Here is a 20,299-nt window from a genome sequence, read left to right on the forward strand (position 1 = left end):
TGTTTGAGTACCTTTTTGCCTTTCATTTGATCCTAAAGCGGATTAGTTACGCAAAACAAAATCAATATTACCAGCTCATCTGCCAAAGACATATGCCTTTCCATCCATATGAAACAACACAACCAGTTAAACCGAATTACTCTCCATACTACCTCTCGAAATAAAAAGCTGACGCGACAATCTCATAATAGCCCATTCATTTCTACTCGATCATCACTTCTTGTCTTTCCAACCTAAATGAGACCCTTAAAGTTCTGCTGACACTCATGACATTTTGAAAATCCCTTGTAAGCAAAAAATGCTGAGTGTTAATAAAAAGAACAGCAATCGCAGTGACACTTTGAATGAAGACCAAATGGCCCTCATGGTGGGTCATTATAGATTCCTGTATGGCGTCCAAACGTCTCAGTCCCAGTCAAATTAGTGTTCTGTGCGTGGTTGTAGGGTCCACTAGATGGCGCTGCTACATTATTAAGAATTCAATGCGCCGCTGGTTATATCATAGTAATTATTTTTTGCACCCACACCGGTTCAGAAAAATGTATCACCATTTTAGCCATTTATTTTAACCTTAACATTTTTATTGATCAAATGAGTTGTGTTGTTTATTTTTACTTCTTCCACGTGTTTTCTCCATGCACTCTAGCTTCCCCCGCACATTCCATAACATACTTTTTAGGTTAATTGAAATCTCTAAATTGTCGGCCTTTAGTGTGAATGGTCGTTTTTAATAATCCATATCAGGGGTGCCCAAGTCTGGTTCTCAAGAGCCCCTATCCAACCTATTTTAGATGTCTCCCTTCTCCAAGACAAATGGTTCAAAGGATCAGCTCATCAGCAAGCATTGCAGAAGCCTGATAAATATCTTGATCATTTGAATCAGGTGTGTTGGGGGAAGGAGACATCAAAAACAGGCTAGATTGGGGCTCTTTAGGACCAGACTTGCATTGGCACCCTTGGTCTACACTATTTGTGCTCATACATCCATCCAGCCACCCATTGTCTTCTGTTGATCGAGAGTCAGGTCACAAGTCCAAATTCCATTTTTTTCCAATCTCAAAGGTTGAACCATAAACACCATAAACAGTAATACAACATACGTGTGCCTCAAGTCACCCCACACATATACGCAGTTTTGGATTGATAAACTGACACTTGCAGCCTGTTTGTAAATAGATACATTTCACCAAAAACAGTGTATTACAATACAATCGTGTTAATATAAAATCTTTTACAAATTTCTGTACATTCTCAAGCTGATGTCACATGAATTACTATGAGAGAAATAATTCTCTCTGAGACTTTGAAAAGATGAGCTCCCGGACATATTCTTTTCATTTTCTCACTCAAAGTCAGCTGGCTCCAGCCCTGCCAAACTTAAGGTAAGTGGTATCGAAAACCAAGGCATGGATTGACCAATTTTTTATGGTTGCAGTCTTTCATAGTGTCTGACTGCACAGAATCATACTGAGTGCTTGTTTTTTTTTTTTTTAATTTTATTTTATACTTATGATTATGATGTTGAAAATCCATAATTACCATATGGAAGTGTCAGCGTGTGAAACTGACTGCAAAGTGTACCTATTGAAGTGGCCAGTCAATACCGTGGAATGTCAATAAACCGCATATTTCACTCTGGCTACAGTTTGTAGGTGCCAATCAATTGTTAAACAAGTAACAGCTTAGTCACGGAATATCCTGTTTTTTTCCCCTTTCCTAACAGTTTTGTCCTTGAACTTGTAATTTTCGAGACGTTCTGTGACTACTGCCTAATATGCTGAGGAAACCCGACCAGACAGACAGACACGTATATGTGCAAAACAAGCAAACACACACGCACACTAAAAGGTATGTGGAAAACATTGGAGAGGTAACAGTCTGACCTGCAATTAAAAGACAATGGGCATTGTGCACCATGTTTCTGAGCACTTTATCTGCATACCTCTCAGTTTCCCCTGTCGACCGTGGCAGTACAGGAAACTGTCACAATGGTTAATAAATTGTCCGGGTCGATCAATGAGGGAGGGAGAGCGGATATGGTCAGTGTTTACTCAAGGACGTGGAGCATTATTACATGAAAACAGCTTGGAATGTAGTTCCCATTAAGCAGCATGTCACAGTAGACTTACTGGTCCATTTCCATAGTTTCGTCAAATTTAGCGGATGAGCACGATATAAGAGATGGCAAACATTTGTGGGTTTAAAGTTGCATTCTTTTCTTATCACCAGGACACTGCTGCAGTGACATGACATCATTTAGGAAGAGACCTTCTCCACCCACAGTGCAACGTCTTACAGTATTTGGACCATTACATCATATTGGCCTCTTTGGAGCGACGGTTAATTTTACAGATCTCTCTTGAAAGAGGTACTCACAATTGGGTCTACAATGAATCAATATTTTAATCGAAAATTAATATGGCGATTATTTTGAAAATTGATTAATGAATCAGCTAAAATCGCTTTGTTTAAAAAAACAGGACATTATTTCAGATTTAAACACACGGAGAAATTAAGTAGGATTCGGTCACCTGTTAGGTCGGAAACTTGCCAGAAATTCTCTAAAAATGTTGATGATTGTTTTTTTAAGTAAAAGCCAGATGTCTGAAATGTTTTCCTTTGATTGAAAAGATAATCAGTCTGTTTTCATGACGGACGACAGAAATAATACTTAGTGGTGAGGGTCTGAAATTGGGACAATTTTAAATTAAACATAGTCTTTAAACAATTGAGAAAATAGCTGCCTCTCAACCTCACTCTTACTTATCACATAATAGCTTCAATGAGCCTTTCCAGGTTTTTGTAGTACAGTACTGAAACCGCTCTTGTAAAAATCACTAATGATCTCCTCATCCCAGCTCTTCATCCTCATCCTCATTCACGTGGGTGGAGTCTTTGACACTGTACTCATCAAGAGACTTTCCTCCATTGGCATCACTCACACCCTAGACTAGTTCCATTCCTACCTCAAAGACCGCATTCATACAGTTCAAGTCCTTCTGATTAGCCTCCTCCTCTGTGACCTTAGGTGTGCCGCAGGGCTCTCTCCTGGGGCCTCTGGTTTTCATCATCGACCTCCTTCACCTTGTCACTATTTTTGTGAATTTAATATTATTTTCCATTAATTCATGGATGACACACAACTCTACCTCTCCTGTAAACCCAATCTCTTTTGTTCCCACCTGCTTAGCAACAATAAACTTCGCCCCTCCCACACCTTCAATTCTACCGCTCCCCTGGTCACCAGCCTTGTTACCGCCTGTATTGATTATTGTAATGTCTCCTTTTTGGCCTCCCTCACAAGTGCCTATATAAGCTTCAACGACTCCAGAGGTCTGCTGCATGCCTCTTTACCAGAAAACCTTCTTTCCATCACATTGCCCTCATTCACAAGGAACTCTACACCTTTAAGGCCATTCACAACATTGCATCTCCATAATATTTGTTTGACCTTCTCCATATTGCCACTCCAGCCCACACCCTCAGGTCCTCTTCGTGCATCCAACTGACTGCCCCCTTTTCTCATCTGAACACATTGGGGAGCAGAGCTTTCAGGATCGTTATCAGGCTCCTACACAGCTTGCTGATGAGTTGATCATTTTAATCTGGTGTGTTGCAGCAGGGAGGGATGGAAAACATGCAGGAAAGCTTTCCTCGAGGACCCGAGTTTGACATCTATGCCCTGCGGTGACATGGAAGAAAAGACACAACTTTGTTCACACAAGTTTTTTTTTCCCCATGTCACCTTAAAGGGCTCTGTACAACTCTAACTTGAATGATAAGATATGTGATAATTGTTTGTTCTTATCATTCATTTTCCAACTTTTGTCATGTTAAACAACAACTTTCCCTTGCGGAAAAAAAATGTGACATCGTTCTCAGAGCAGTGCACCCGCACGCCAGGAGAATTCTTTTTTGGTTGGCCATCAAGATAGATGAATACATATTTCTTCTTTTTTCTTCCTTGGTCTCTGCTCCTTGGTTGTGTTGAATGTTGGACCTTTCAATAAGGGAACAGTTTATCTGTGCGACCGGGGATTTTGATACGTTCCCTCAGTGGTTGATTGTATAGTGTTGGATATTTTATTGGAAATGCAGTCAGAGCTTTGAGAGGGGACACATGGAGAGAAAAGAAAGTGATAAAAGATAAATATGCCTCAGTTCTTTGGTTCCCCTTTTCTGGGATTGCAAAACTCCGCTTTTACGCATTTCTGCCTCTTACCGATGTTTATCAAATACCTTGAGATCATCCAAGTGTCACACAAATGACTTGCTGTCACAGCGTGGACTGCAAATGACTGCCAACTTTGTGGTTCGCTCTACAATAGCGCAAGCCGTCTGCTTCTATGTATTTAGCATTCCTCTTCAGGAGGCCTGCTGGCCACTGGGCTGGAGAGAACTGATTCACAGAAGGAACCAAAGGCAATGTGGCAATTACCAAGACCCATGAAGACTATAAATAAGAGCTGCACAACCACACAGATCTGGCCTCGCTGCATGTTCAATTCTGTTGTGTAGTTTGTGTTGTGTGAGCTGAATGCCCATTTTTTTCCATCAGTTTAAAAATTCAGGTCAATCGGAATTATTTAGCTCCACTAAAGACCAATAAAGTATATTGTCTCTGCCCATGAACACAAAATTTAGTTGCTGCCGCTTTATTGTAGAAAACCAACCCATCACTAGCGATTAAAACCTCAGCTGCTCGGCCCCCAGCAACTCTACTGCTTCACTTTAGTGAGTTACAAAGCAGAAGGGGCGCAGTTGCTCCCGTGAGCCCCAGCCAGGCACCGGCAACACAGGGGTCGGGAGGGCACGATGGATGAGAAAAGGTCAAAATGCCGCAGCCCACTCCTCAAAGCTGAGCGGAGCCCAGACGGCTCCGCTTCTAAAGACAAACGCACCAGAGGAGAAGAAAAGTCAGGTGGTCTAATGCGCCTCGAAATCAGCTGCTCTCAAACATCAGTGTCGTGTGAATGTATTTTGTACTTACTTCTAATTATGCAAAGACAATCTGAATGACATCACCAGCCCTGGAATGCTGTAAATCCTCTCAGTTTGAGGTGTCAAAGATGTGGCTATGGATTCAGTGTGAGCACAATATTTGGGAGTCTGTACGTAGTTCTCCTGGATCTTCAGTGTACATTGCGTTCCCGGAGAAAATAAGAACATTTAGTCCGGAGATTGTTCCATGAATGCAGGAAGGGGAAATGTGTACATTAAGCTGGCTGTACATATGACCCGCTAGAGCAACAAAAGAACAATCGTGTTGTGTTAGTATTACTGGATTTGAACAAAAATCTATTGTTAGGTAGACTAATGTTACATAAAATGAAAATCATATCATTTGGCACTTTTATAATCTTATACAAAGCATTTAACAAAATATTACCGGCTAATTTACAAATGTTTTTTTTTTTTTTTTTACAATTTGAGAGTGCATTCATACGTTGAGAGGATATGGGGAGTTCACACTACCTAAAATCTGAACTACCCGTAAAACTTTTTGTGTACCTGTGTGTGGTGTAACAATTTGGAATAAATTGTGTACAAGACATAAACAAAGTAAAAAATATTCACAGATTTAAAATATTACTCTGGTCACAATATATTGAAAAAGGCTCAGTGCTGTTTGCCAACTGTATAGGTGTGCTTGTTTGTGTTTTTTTTTCTTTTTAATATTTAAATTTTTTTTACTGTTTTTAACTCAATTTGTTCTCGCTTATTAGTGTATTGTAGCTAATATGTTTATTTTTTTTCTCCCCACTCCCGTTCAGGCACATGACTTTTGTTACCAATTTGACGATTTTATCTTTTTTTATTGGATTCTGCTGTTCGAATATGACGCTGTGTTGCTTTGATGAAATGTGTCACTGAGTAACTCAACCTTAAATACTGTTAAGACATCAAACCTGTATGAGGAAAACCCTCAAAATGTGAACTGGGATGATATATCACCACTGCACACGATGTTCTGTGCATGAAAGGCGGAGCAACATTCAGCTGTAAGACAAGTGTCAGTGTGTTTTTGAAACTTCACTCGCATTTTTCATTTCGAATGCAGCAAGACTCTGCCTTATCGCCTTGCAGCCGCTGGCCCCGCCGATTAGCTGAGTTATCTCCCATCCTGCACTGGAAGCTCGGTCCTGAGCAGAGACAGGAAGGAAGGCTTCAGAGAGTGAGTGGTGACTTAGTGGCTCTGGGCCACATAGCAGAAAAACTGCCAGAGGTACGTCCAGGTCCACCGAGCTATTTTGTTTGAAAAGAAAAACACACAAGATCCCGCAGACATGCGCAGCATATCAAACACATCTCAAAGAAAGAAAAAAAGGGGGTGAGGAGGGAAAGACTGGAACAACTCTGCTTGAGGGGCTCCCTCCTAAGCTATGCACATGAGACTGTCTGCTTTAGGCCTCTTCTTATTCCCTGAATTTTCCCTTCATTTGTCTGCTGTGTTACCCATTAAAAATGTCATTATCTAAAACTTGTCAAGCAGTACTACCAGGCTGCATTGTTCATACTTACAGTTCAGAATCAAAATAAGACTAAATTTCAATGATAGTACTAGGGAGTGAGTGGATGATCACTTTTGAGTTAGTTCTGGAAAAAAAAATCATTCAGACATCAACACAGGCCCACATTGAGCCTTCTAAAGTCATTCACATGCACTTACTGTCCTAGTTTTGAACACTCATCAAGTCTTCATGCCTCCCCCTATGATTTAATCTGTGAGAATATCTTTGGGTATGAGATTTTAGAATTTATCCCCATCATATTAATATGATGTGTTTTGAGGCTTTGTCACCTTCTGTGGGTATTTATCAGTAGTGGGATTTTCACACCACCGTCGCATACGAGGTACTTGTTTTGCCATCACATCAGTGTTGAAGAAATTCCCTGACGGAATGATAATCTTAACTCAATTTTATTTATTGACCGCTTTCAAAAGAGACTGCAGAGACTGAATAATAATAATAATAATAATAATAATAATAATAATAACAATAACAATAATAATAATAATAATAATAATAATAATAATAATAATAATAATAATAATAATAATAATAATAATTTTTTTGCCTAAAGCCAGTGAAGAAGCAATTCTGCTCTGTTATTAACTATCCAAGCATTGCCATATACAGCATTGGTTCAAGGTTTGTTGTATGGGATTTAAGGTGAGCAACGGCATGCATATTGTGATATTGAGATTACAGTTTTAGCGTTGCGGGGACTTTGTACTGGTCGTGGAGACTTCAGTCTTGTTTGTTTGTCTCTCGAATAACAACACAAGGACACAACATTTAGGCTGGCCAATGAGAGGGAATGAAAAGTGTGGCTTTCCTGTATGTCGAAACGTGAAGTGAGCATACGGCTAGTCTTCTCTCCCTCCTGTGGGGAATATGAGCACCAACAGGCCACTGGTGGAAGAGCAGGCTGTCAACATAAGGACTGACCAGTATGAGGGCACTGGGTTGCTGAAATTGTAATCTTGCGATCACAGCGTGTATGATGTCACTCGCATTGGCTGCAGCAGCTGATGGTTGAATGTAAACTGTTTTCTAGCAGCCTAATTAATTTGTTTTGTTGTTAAATTATTATTATTATTATTATTATTATTATATATTTTATTTCTTCTAACACGTGAATTTTTTTCCATTCCGCTCATTGTTACACACAAACAGGTTGTGCAAAAAAGTACTGAAACATTGAACAGTTGGATATTTGCAATTCAAGTTTACAAAAGGTCAAAGCTGTAAATTTGTATTTTGACTCCCCCTGAAATATCTCCCTAAAATGTCCTTATTATAGTCTTAGTCTAGTCTAGAATAGTAGTATAGTACAGTATAGTATAGTGTCAGATATTTTAAACATAATACAGCAATAACCAAAAGAGGCAAAATACAATAAGCTGGACTTTATGAGATAAACCTAAACCTATGATCATAAATTCTCTATGAACGTTATTCATTTAATAAGTGAAGCCACACCCACATATTCACACTCTCTGAACAACCGTCTGTTATCTTATTCAGCCCCTCCTCGCCCGCGTTTGCAGTTGCTTCTTCTGCATCTGCAGCTCAATCAGGTGCGCTTCCCTCATTGGCTGCAGGGCGCAAAGGGGTGTGGTTTACAGTGCCTGGCCACGCCTACTAGCGCTCGCCTCGTTGACAGGGGGAAAAAAGACAACTCAGGGGCGCACTGGCCCTCAGTCACTACACACTGGTGGAAAAATATGATCCCGAGAAGAGCTCATCCTGCGCTCCAGCTTTCAAGAAAACACTTCCACAGCGACTAATTCCACGGAGGACCGCTCACTCTGGTCGCTCTTCAAGTATTTTTTTTTTCCTCTTCTGTTTTTCTTTCCCTCCTGTCACTTTGCACCAGAATGTGCGTGGAAGGTGATGGATGCGAGCTGGAAGGTTGCAGCAATTTGGATGAGGTGCGCACGCTGTCGGGCAGCATGAGCCCCGCGCTCAAATCCAACCCGGACCTCCACGCTTGCAAACCCGGGCAGAAATTTCGCGCGGCGCTGCTGCGATGCCGCTCGCCGGTGGTCGCTGCTGTGATCCTCAGTTTCGGGAACGTCCTCAATTACATGGACAGATGCACAGTAGCCGGTAAGAGCTTCTTGTTCTCACTACTATAACTAAATCTGAGCATGAAATCTTATGGAGTATATTCTACTCCTCTTTTTTTCCCCTGGACGGATGTCCGCGTATTAATTGGCTGGAAGCTTGTTCAGTCTTTATGAGCTCACCTCAGCTCAGACGGGCGGAACAATGGGATCGCCTCGGCGCAGTGGACATACACTTGCTGTGTTTTTTTTCCAATGCTCGTAGACTCTGTGCTGATTTAATCAAGCTAACGCGCCTTCGCTATCTCACAAGGAAATGCTCGACTGTGGTGATCACTGATATGCCGCAGATAATCACTGATCGATCCACTAGGGCCAAGCTCCTTCCACAAGCGTGCGTGTCACGTCGATGATGGTTGATAAATGTTTAAGGTGGATATGAAGGACGGAAAATGAGGTATTAGTTCCTGGCGAGGTTAGATTGAGTAAATAGGTTGCTGCAGCTTTCTGTGAGATGATGAGATGAAACCATGTGGCGTTATAATTCTTCTTGGCCGTATTTTCTGTTCAGTAGATCACTCTTTGTGAAATCAAAACTGAAATTTAAACATACACATTATAATAAGAATAATTATGTGCTGTGTTATTGAGATTTCGTTCAAATAAAAAAAAAATCATATTGGTGATTGAAAAAAAAAATAGAATCAAAGTCCACTGTTTCTCAAGTAATAAATTCCTTAGTCGGACATTGTACTCATTGGCAGTGAATGAGTTAAAAATATTGCTGCAGCACCGAAGAATGGAGGGAAGTGTAATAGTATGTATGAAGGAAGTAACATTTTGATTAATGCCTAATTGCTTTGATGCAGTCGTTGCTAAATACCAATCTTCGTTTAAAAATAATCCTGCATTGTCGCATGGATATGTCATCATGCAGTCCTTAGTTCTCATCAATAGCATTTTAATAATTTGTCACAAAGCGACCATGAAAGTAGGAGTGTTTCCTACACGGAACAATGTGTACTCTCTAAGTGGCCACATGCCTGTGGCTCAGCATCCTGAGGGCTTCGGGTCCAATCTGTCATCTCTAAAGAGGCTGAGCCTTGAGGGGGTGTTGATGATCACTGCAGTCCGGACATTGGACTGCTTGTGCAACATCCATACTGAGATTGTGTGCAGTGATGCTGAGATTAGTCTCACCATCCCCGTGGGCGGGTGGAAAAGTATTTTCATCCGATAGGCCGAACCTTGATAAATAGAGTAAAAATAGGAGGTCACAAACTTGTTGTGAAAAAGCGGTGACGATGGGGCAAGAGGGCTGGGCGTATGCGGTGCGGGTGTGGCTTGCCCATCCCTGCCACCGTAACACGGCATGGCCGTTTTGCATTATGTATGGGCAAAATGTGCACTGGACCCTCTGAAAGAAAGAATGTGAACCAAACATACAGCACGAGCTTATCTGCCATTCTGCCATCTCCTCCAATCTCTCTGTGAGGCTTTCTCTCTCCTCCCCTGCTGGGTGAGCGACATTGCAGTCGTAATTAGATGGTGGAAGCTTACCGACTCAGTGGAGCTGTGTTGCATTGTCTCCAACAAAATTGCATGTTGTATTTTGAATAAACACCCCCAAAAACGCTTTTCCGAACCCACTTGGCGAGTAGCTGTGGATTGTGAGCAGATTTGGTTACTTCTACCAAAGATTGGGTTCACATTTTGGAAGCTGGTTGCAATTTCTGATGTCATGTACTGAAGTTGATTTCATGTAACATTCTTTGAAGATGGCAATGATGGCTGGATGGCCACAGTGATCGGGAATCAAATCCTACACAGAGTGCACGGCCCACCCAAGGGGTGTCAGGATGTTCCAATATAAAGACAGCACCAAACATCCCACGCAAGTGACTGCTATGGCAAAGTAGCTTCTTCTTCTCAGATAATGTTGGTAATTTATTTATTTTTTTAACCACAGCCATTTCTTGGCAGCTTTAACTCATCAGTATAGGTTGTTAATAGATGGCTGTGGATGGATGGATTCAAATCTTTAGCCAACATGCTGGGTGAAATCCTCAACCCAGCATTGACTCGGTCCTTTTTGGACCCAATGCTGGGTTACTTTTGACCCAGCAGAGTGTATAAAAGTCGTATTAATGAGATTTTCCTGAGATATATAGATTGTTCAAGCCATTCATTCCACGTAGAAGGATTCAACCCGATGCACAAAAAAAATGTGCCCTGTAATGGTTAAATAATCAAAGACTTTAATTGGAATGCACAAAATTCTGCCCAAAAAAAGATCAATTAAAGTGTCTAAAACTCAAAATATAGATAATGAAAAAACAAAAAAACTAAATTGTTGATTCCATCATATTTAGTTATGTATTTGTATTTGTACTGTTAATGCAGAACTGGAAGCGAGCCCATCTGACTTCGGGCAAAAAGCAGACTACACCTCACACTGTTTGCCAGGTGATCATTATAGTGTTTGTGATTGGACGCAGTGAGCAGAAATCACTTTGTGACTCCGCCTTTTCTGCCATTCAACCTTCAGTTTACTTTCTAACTTTTCAGTCCATCCTCATTCCTCTCTGCATGTCCTGCAGTCATTTTCTCACCCTGACCTCACTCAGTAGCAGGTACCTAATCCCAAGTCGTAGATCTTAATGTCAATTAAACAGGCATGAGTGCACACCCACAGAAAGCAAACACACAGAATAAATGCCCCCCCCCCCCTACACCCGACGACCCTTCTAGGGATGAATAAGAGAGGGGAGTTGTGAGAAGAGGGGGGGGCTGCTGCAGTGGAAAGAGGGTAGTTAGAAGAAAGTAGATGTAGAATGCAGGCAGCATTAAGCTGGAGTGATGCCACACCCCCTTCACCCCCTGCTCCTCAACGTCAAAAGGTCTTTGTACCAATAGCCATGACTGTAGTGTGTGTTGTGTGTGCATGGATCACTAAAGCATTGTCAGTGAGACGGAGGGCGACCATCCCAGACACCGGAGCTATTCTGCCTCACAACAATGATGTGGAAATTGCACCCAGTGATGCACCGTGTTGTCAAAGACCTCAAGCTTTCTGTGTCAGAGATGAAACCAAAAATACTCTTTGACGCATAAAACCAGGATATCCAGTACAAACCGCACCAAACAACGCCCCAAGGTAATGGGGAGAACTTTTTTTTTTTTAACGTAATCATGACGGATGAGAATAATGATTTATGATGAATTTTGTTGATGGTATGTGCATCTCTTGGCTGCCACCAGCAGGGGTGCTGTTGAGTCAAATCCAACTAGTTTCCTGTCTAACGAACAGTGACATGATGTCAGCTGTGGAAAGTTGTTTCACAATCAGCATTCATCCTAGTGTACATCCATGTAGACCTCTGCTTTGGTACAAATACTTAAGCCGTTTTTTTGTTTGTTTGTTTTGTTTTTTTTTGTGCAAAAGTCACGGAATCAGGAGTTCAGAACATTCAGAGATGTTATGCCTGTAAAAAATATCACAATTAAACAACTCGCAATTAAAAATGATATTTTGTAAGCATCATAATAGCAGCAGTCTCAATTTGAATGAGAATGGGATTTTTTTTTTAATGAATATCTATTTTAAAACACAGACTCATTATAATTCAAATATAACTATAAATAAGGTTTTCTGAAAGTACGAGGAAGTAAACGCCAATAGCCACTTTCATTTAAGATCAGGCGAGTCTCGGAGTTGCCGTGCAGTGGCCGACGCTCCGTTTTATGACTGAGGCTGTGACGCAGACAAGGCCGCAGTGTGCTGTGCACGGCGACATGCGAGGCTGGAATTTCCATGTATGGTATAAAAAGGACACTTTAATTTGATCTAAAAAATACTGGAAAGGAGAGCACTTGGACAATTTTATTCTATTTGCTTCATAGTTTGGGCAAGGAATATTACATTTTGGATGCCTCTAAAATTTAATTCAATTGGAGTCCAAAATTGGTCACGCAGCAGACACCCCTAGAGCTTATCATAAAGAGGGGATTAAGTCGAATATGAGGATACGTGAGAGGCAGACGCTCGGCACTTAAAGTTATTTGCTTGATCAGTAAGTCAACCTTGATCTCTTTTATCGCCCCCCCCCCCCTTGCGCGCACCCCCCACGTAGCCGGCAAAGTGGTAATTTGAGGGCTGCGAGATAATCACATGCTGGGGAGCTGCAGATTAATGCTTGCGTCATGCATGTTAAGATGCATGTCAAGCTGTCACTCCAGGAATGCCCCAAAACAAAGAAGCATCCTCTTGGACAAGTGCTTGTATACGTTTGGCCTCTCGCATCTTAGACATAGATGAGCGCGGGGTGATAATCCTCTTAAGGCGGCCGGTTCTTTGTCACGCAGTAGCAAAGATGTGACGATAGAGCCGGTCTGACGTGTATTCCTTGTACCTTCGTCCGTTTTGTCATTATCATCCACATTGGCTCACACCTCTCGCGCTCAACCATTTGCAGGTTACAGGGTAAATGTGGTATGTATTTCCTCGCCGCTCCATGATTTCCTGTCTGATGTCACCCGCCACAACAGTCTGGCGTAGACGTGCTCAAAGTGCAGCAAAGCCAAGAAGTTTCAGTTCCACGGTGGCTGGAGAAGCAGGGAAGTGAGGAAAGCGTAGGTGTCTGCAGTGAATCAAAGAATAAGATTTAGAAGTCGATGTTGGTGCATTTAGCCGTTACGTCGCCGCAGATTTCTTTAGTTGCAGATGAACGTAAACTGCTGTGTGCGGCCTTTCTGTTGGTGCTTGTTTCATTTCTTTGACAGCACAAAGCGTTTATATAAGAGTTGCAACAACAGAGGGAAATAAGATGTCAGGCTGCTGCTACGTTCTTTAAAATCTGAAGTCAGGCTGGTTCAAATTATCGCTTCAGCTCCTTTTTACTACGTCAACAAAATCTCCTTTTTTTGGGGGGGTATGAATTTTAACTCAGACGTCAAAATGAGATCGCCGACAATGGCATGTTGGACTTTTCCAGACTGGGTTCCCACAGATTTCTTAGTAATCTCTTTATTTCTATATCCTAGCACGCTACACAGTGAGAAAACAGTCTGTGTGTTCTTAAGGCTCCAATTTAGCTGACGCCTGTAATAGTAACCAATGGAATTAGGCAGACCTTCCTCCAGATTCTTTTATGTGGCCAACCCAGATTTTTACCATCAAATAGTCACATTCTCCTTGCATCAGTTTTCACCGTGTTACCCGTGGAGATGAACTCTAAAGATAACCATGGAAAGTCAATTACGAGTGACTTTGACCATCTTTCAACTTTCAATTATTCCATTCATATCTTTGACTATCACAAGAAAGTGGCTCATTGAAACATACTTTTATATATATATATATATATATATATATATATAATTTTTTATTTTTTTCCTAAACCGTACTTCTTATCCTCATTTGGACCATGCAAGACACTCCCATTTCCTCTGTTGCTGGACAGTTTAGATTCTTGAATCAACCGACCTTGTACATGAATACTCAACACAGGAGGGCCTGAGCCAAAATTCAAACCCTCTCGATTGTGACGCAAATGTGCTCTCCGCTATGTCACCGTGCTGCCTTGATGGATGCAGGTGGGCTCTTGTCCTCACTCTTACAACAATTCAGCGCACTAGTAGAATGACTAGGATACCCTTGAAGAACCACTGCGTCTTACGCTTTCCACTACTTTACACCGTTATTGCTCACTAGTAAATTGATCCTCATAGAACAAGTTCGTGCAACGTGTGAGGCAATACTGTGCTCTAGTTCAGCGATTCCCAACCAGTGTGCCGAGAGACCTCTTAAGGTGTGCCGTGGGAAATTATCAATTATTTACATATCATTAATTATAATATTACAAAATAAAATGATTAATTTTATTTTTATATATATTAGATATAAATTGCCACTTAATTGGTTAAAAAAAATATTCATAACAAATAATGCATATCTTCGTTCCTATATATAGCAGTGACTTATGGTTTCAGACAGATCAAATAAATAAAATTTTATTAGATCATAGAAAGTATATTATTGACACATTTATCCAGTTTTTGTAACATTTTCGTTTGATAGTGTGCCGTGAGATTTTCAGAACTTAAAATACGTACCTTGTCTCAATAAAGGTCGGGAATTATAGCACAAGTTGACAACTGTGTGGTACTAGCACTACTAGCGAAATTGAAAAACATTCCACTAGTGAACACCAAATACTTTATTAGTAGGAGTCGTAGCGTGGAGATGTCAACCAGTGCTTCACTAGTAACATGACGCAATGCTCTAAAAATGTCATCCATGATTGAAGGTGAAAAAAGAAAACTGCGCTAGTAATACAAAGTGGTTCTTCTACTATACCTTGGTTGTTTTACAAGTGCACTGAATTGTTTTCCTAATGTGGACCAAGAGCACGCAAGCACATGGGCCATAAGCCGGATATCAAGAATATCGACGAAACGCTCCAACAGCAGACAATGGCCGAATCGGAACCCACTTAAAACTGATGCCTTGCTGACGGCCTCTAGGTGGCTGTTTCAACAACATGAAAATTCTCCGCTGCTTCTTATCTTTTTAGCGACCAGTAGCTTGTCGAGTCAACAGCTTGCTCAAGCTGCCTGTTGATCTTTGACATGCGAAGATAGCGAGCAGCAACCCGCTAATCACTAACCTCCCCTGTCATCATGGGAGGATGTGTAGAAATAACAGCAGAGTGGTGTCGTTTGTTTGGTGTCGCCTCCTCCACCAAGCGCGTTGAGGATCACAGCTACGAGCTAAATAAGATGGTGCCAAGTCCAGATTTCAAGGCATGTTGGAGTGGGAAGAAAAGATGAGTCAGAAGTAGAAGGATTTGCCCAGCTTCCAACCGACCGAGCTCTCCGTGATTCTCTCTCACATCAAAAGTGCGACATCCCTTCCTGCTTTATTATCTCGTAAGATTGTGGTGTTTACCTGCTGCCAGCCAGCAAGATCACAGGAAGGAACTGGAGATATAGGCGATGGGGTCAGCACATTGCTGTGTAAGATGCTGTCAAGTAATAGATCAACCCTGACGAAAATATGGACTCCCTGCATTCCATTTCTTCAGATTACTGCTGCAAACCAGCACTGCAGTGTTTAGAATAAATAAACAACTGAGATAGGCTCTGAGTGTGATTAGCATTGCAAAGACTCGTTTTTGCATTCGTCACGTCGTTGACCTTTTCATCAGAAAGACATATTTGAAAATTATATATTCCGTATTTTATTTTATTTATTTCTGTCATAAATATGGTTGTGGTCAATTTGTATACACCAGCGGTGGGCATAATAATTAATTAATTGAGCTTTAATAATTAAGTCAAATAGATGGCATTCCTTGTCAATTTGTGTCATGGGGCAACTGAGATATTTTTTAATTTGTTTAGTGTTTGCATGAGTTTCGGGGGAAGGGTCAAATTTGTAATTTGGTGTTGAACACAGTATCGGCCATTAGCTGTGATAACACACCTCCAGTTCGTCATAACAATCTCTGCAGTACTGTACATTTACGATTCTTCGTATGCTCACAGCTGCCATAAGTTCATGTACGCTGTTTATTTACAGTCCAACTGTATTTAAAGAGCCAACCTTCAGAAGTAAAAGATAATCTTTCCTTGCATTTACATGTGATAGTGTCAACGGCTCAGTGGAGGGATTACGTAATAGTTTAGAACAGATAACCAGCAAGCTTTGTGTGTGTTCGCGCTCCTCTCGTTTCATCAACATCTTTTTTAACATTTGATTTGCTGATATCCAAGTGTCACGATGTCAGAGGTAATGGAGACCGCAGTAGGATTTTCTTAACAGTGCTTGGGAGTTGGGGAGGCCTCGATCCAGGGCTCGAATCTTTTAGGTAATTCTTGGTCCTAATTATACAGTCTATGCACTAAGGGGGAGTTTTCAACTGTGGAAGATTCACAATTTGGATACATGCGTGCACGCTTACGTGTAGAATTTGTACTTCTGTTTGTTTGTTTGTGGTGGAGGACTACTACTTTATCAAAACTAAGCATATTTCTCCACAGGCATTTAGACTGTTGTGGAACTATGTGGCCAACACAGCAGTTCAAAGCTTAATTTTGCAGTGTTTAATGACTAAATAATAAGCACACATGCCCCCCCCAAGCCCGTATACTGCGCGGTAGCTATGTGGGCTGCTTTAATAAACCAAGAGATGTTATGATAAACAAAATTAGGCCTTAACTAGTTTAACCACATTGTGAATAATGTAGACGCAGTCTCACTTATTTTGAGTTTATTGAAATTTGAGTCGCAAATAATGTAGTTTTGCTTTAGGAATGGGTCATATTGGTTATATTTTTTTTAAATATCAAATACTTTAAGGAAAGCCTACTTTCAATGTGTGTTTGAGTCAAAAACACATATTTGGGTTTCTGCGAGAAGTTGATAAAATATCGAATTTACGATACAAGGAAGTATCAAACCAGCAGCCTGAGATTAACTGTCTCGCATCCACTTTGCTGAAATTTTGTTTTCTAAAATTATCGGCCCAAAAAGGTTGACGCACTTTGAGCGTGATCGGATAGTTGAATGTCTTCACAGGTCACCGCGACAGTTTCTTGGTCAGTACAAATGTGTTGGTGTATGTGATTTCGATGAAAAGCCAGACGGAAGTTTGGTCGAAGTAATAACATGTTCCACTCTCATATTCATCTCTAAATTTCTGGAATAAAAATAAATGTCTACACTTTAGTTAAATTACATGAGCGGGGAATGACAGATATGTTATTATTTATGACCAAAATGTAGTAGTTATGGTTGCCCGTAGGGAATCCTTTTTGATGTATTGGAGTGGAAGTGGTGTTCTTATTTTGCAGACGTCGCACGGAGGAGACATGGTGACATTCCAGTGTACAGAGTCCAAAAACCAAAGCCGCATTTTATGTTTGATGGTCTGCGCCTATTAAAAAGATATATGATATGTTTCGCCTTTTTCTAGACAAAAAAAAAAAAGAAAGAAACATGCCATCCTAAAGAATACATTTATTAAAAAACATTGTTTTAATTTGTCACCATTAAACTCGAGTCCATATTTTATGGTCGCTGAGTGTTGGGGGCTACCAAGGTCTGCAGCGATTTGATGCTAAATTGAGCTGAAAATAGATTCCCATTCCTCTCTTTGTATCTCATGTCAACACAGTATAGATGTCCAGAGAACTTGTGGACATTATAACGGCCAAAGAAAGACTCACACTACAGTAAAATCAACACGACATCGCATATAGATTATTTTCACAGTGGAAAGACACACACAACCTAATCCATCGCTATGAAAACTATTAAGCACAAAAATCTAACAATGCTTATTTAGGCTGCTTATAGATCGTTATATAAATTACACAATAAAACCCATGCCGAATTCTGTCAGGTTGTTGCGGAGGGTTGAGGTGGAGGAGGACCCAAATGCAGGGAAGTGAGGCAGAGTTACATAAATGGTATTTAATCGAAAAAAAGGCAAACAATGGACTGGGAAAATTAAAAAAACATACAAAAGTATAAAATAAAAGGGATCAACAAAACAAGGAATTGACTTAACATGCAAAAACGAGACTGGCTTGGACAACAGACATGAACAACGACAATGGACCGACTAGAACAGAAAGCAAACACGCAACTAAATACAAACAAAGTAACGAGACAACGATTAACACCTGGACAAGACACAAAGGGTTGGAGGGAGCTGATTGGTTCACACAACAAGCACAGGTGGACCTAATCAGGTTTCACATAAGACACACATCAAACAGAAGAAAAAACATGAAACTAATTACTAAACCAAAAACAACAAGCACAGACCATCACAAATTCATGTGCTCAAATTGAAGTGCGGATAGTAACATTTGAAATGACATGATGACTTCAATCCGCTTCACTTTTGTGAAAAAGCTCATTCATATTTGATAACACAGTCCATCCAGGTGGCTGCTGTTTGCACAACCACATACACTCACGTGCACATCCTTGATTGAACCGGAACCTCAATCTGAGAGTCACAAGAAAATAGGTTATTTTGTTTTCCATCCAGAAAAGCAATGAAATGTTAAATAAATATAAGAACATAAATAAATAAAGAATTACTCATGTATTTAAAATAACCACATAGCTTTGTCCAAAGTCCACTTAGCATCATAGATGGGCTAACAAATAGCATATAAAGACGTTATAACGTTCCAAGTGATATTTGAACACAAACTGGGCATGAACACATCATCTCGCTAAATATCTTAACTGCCTAACTCAATTTTTCCCCAAAGTCAGATTGTTGCTGGGAAGGAACCTCCATAGTCCAATGCAGATGTTGCAAAAAATTATATCTCAAAGACAAAAGATGAGTTAGGCAGTTGATTTAATGTGTCGACTTGTATGTAGACAATATAACAATACTCACGGGCATATCCTCTGGGGAAAATATCGAATATTCATGCAGCTTACCGAGTCACACTAGTTGTGCAACTCTTCTTCATTTGTTTCTCTATGACCATATTATGCTGCCCCCTCTAAACCACAATTAATTAATCATGATGCACCACCTGTTTACTTGGATGCATTATATTTAATCAGCATTTTATTAAGTTCAATACCATAGAGTTGAGGGTCTCCATCCATCTCTGCCCCCATCTTTTGCACACCTCACCTGGCCAGGCGGTCTTCAAGGAAAGTTCAAACCAGTATCCTCCAGAAGTGCCGTTGAACTCGACCTTGACTGGACCGACCACCTTGCTTGTCAGTCACTCATCTTCCCTCAAACACCTTTGCCTCGCTTCACTGCCCCTCTTTCTATTCCAGCCAATGCATGATCTCCCCAACAAGTGAGCTAGCCCCCAAATTTATTATTGAAGAGCTATAGGTTCAGTCTGCTCTTGCTGTGCTTCACCGTGAATTCCCGCTACAGACATCAAATATTTAACACATACTGGCTGAGACTAATGCTCTGCAGCGCCAGAGCTAAATTAAACCTTTTGATTAGTGAAAGAAAAATTGTGTTTAAAAAAAGTGCCCATGAATCAAAGTGGTGAAGCTGGCAATCCTACAAACCATTAATGAGATTTTGCCCCAGTTAAGCTGTCACAAATGTGGAGTATTAGAGTGAAGACCGCCTCAGACAACATCAAACTTTGATCACTGATATGACTGCAGATTCCTGAATAAGACTGGAGGGCAGTACTGTGTTAGTAATGCATACATTGCTAATCAGATTTAATAGCAGAATTCTCTGCGGATAAATCATAGTTCACTGATCACTTTATTTCAGTTGATCAGTGCATCCATTTTCTAATGCTTATCCTGTTCAGATATAAAACGAGTGACAAAGACGAGTGACAGGTAAAGGTCTCATGAGTAGCGTCTTCAAAAGACACACCTCCATTTAATTATCACTTTTTTTATTCCTTCAAAACGTCCACAGTTGGCCGTAACCGACGTAAACTCCTGGCAACTCGCTCCGTCATCAGCACAACGGATCACTCACTCTCACTTTGCCCGACGACCCTCGCGTCCGGTGAGTCGGGTGGTGCATTCACTAAAATCGGAAACAACACAACTCAGCTAACACACAAACGTCAACACAAGAACAGATAACAGATAACCCAATTCGTTACAGTATTTACTTACAAGTTGCGTTCGTAGAGCTAGTTTAGCGCTCCATCATGGTAACCACCAGTCTGGATGATTTTAACGACTAATAT

At 40.8% G+C, this 20,299-nt stretch overlaps 1 protein-coding gene across 1 annotated transcript in view; it reads left to right on the plus strand.

Annotated features, from left to right (window-relative positions):
• The first annotated feature begins 8,122 nt into the window (after positions 1-8,122).
• spns2 (SPNS lysolipid transporter 2, sphingosine-1-phosphate) overlaps positions 8,123-20,299 on the plus strand; it is a 53,004-nt gene continuing 40,827 nt past the window's right edge. The window contains exon 1 of the mRNA XM_088280058.1: positions 8,123-8,618. Within this exon, the coding sequence (XP_088136184.1) occupies positions 8,387-8,618 (232 nt within the window). The 5' untranslated portion in view covers positions 8,123-8,386. The remainder of the gene's footprint in view (positions 8,619-20,299) is intronic.

Source organism: Idiotropiscis lumnitzeri, chromosome 17 (genome assembly GCF_059441095.1).
Source record: "Idiotropiscis lumnitzeri isolate Australia: NSW breed Sydney's pygmy pipehorse chromosome 17, RoL_Ilum_1.0, whole genome shotgun sequence".
Taxonomy (NCBI): domain Eukaryota; kingdom Metazoa; phylum Chordata; class Actinopteri; order Syngnathiformes; family Syngnathidae; genus Idiotropiscis; species Idiotropiscis lumnitzeri.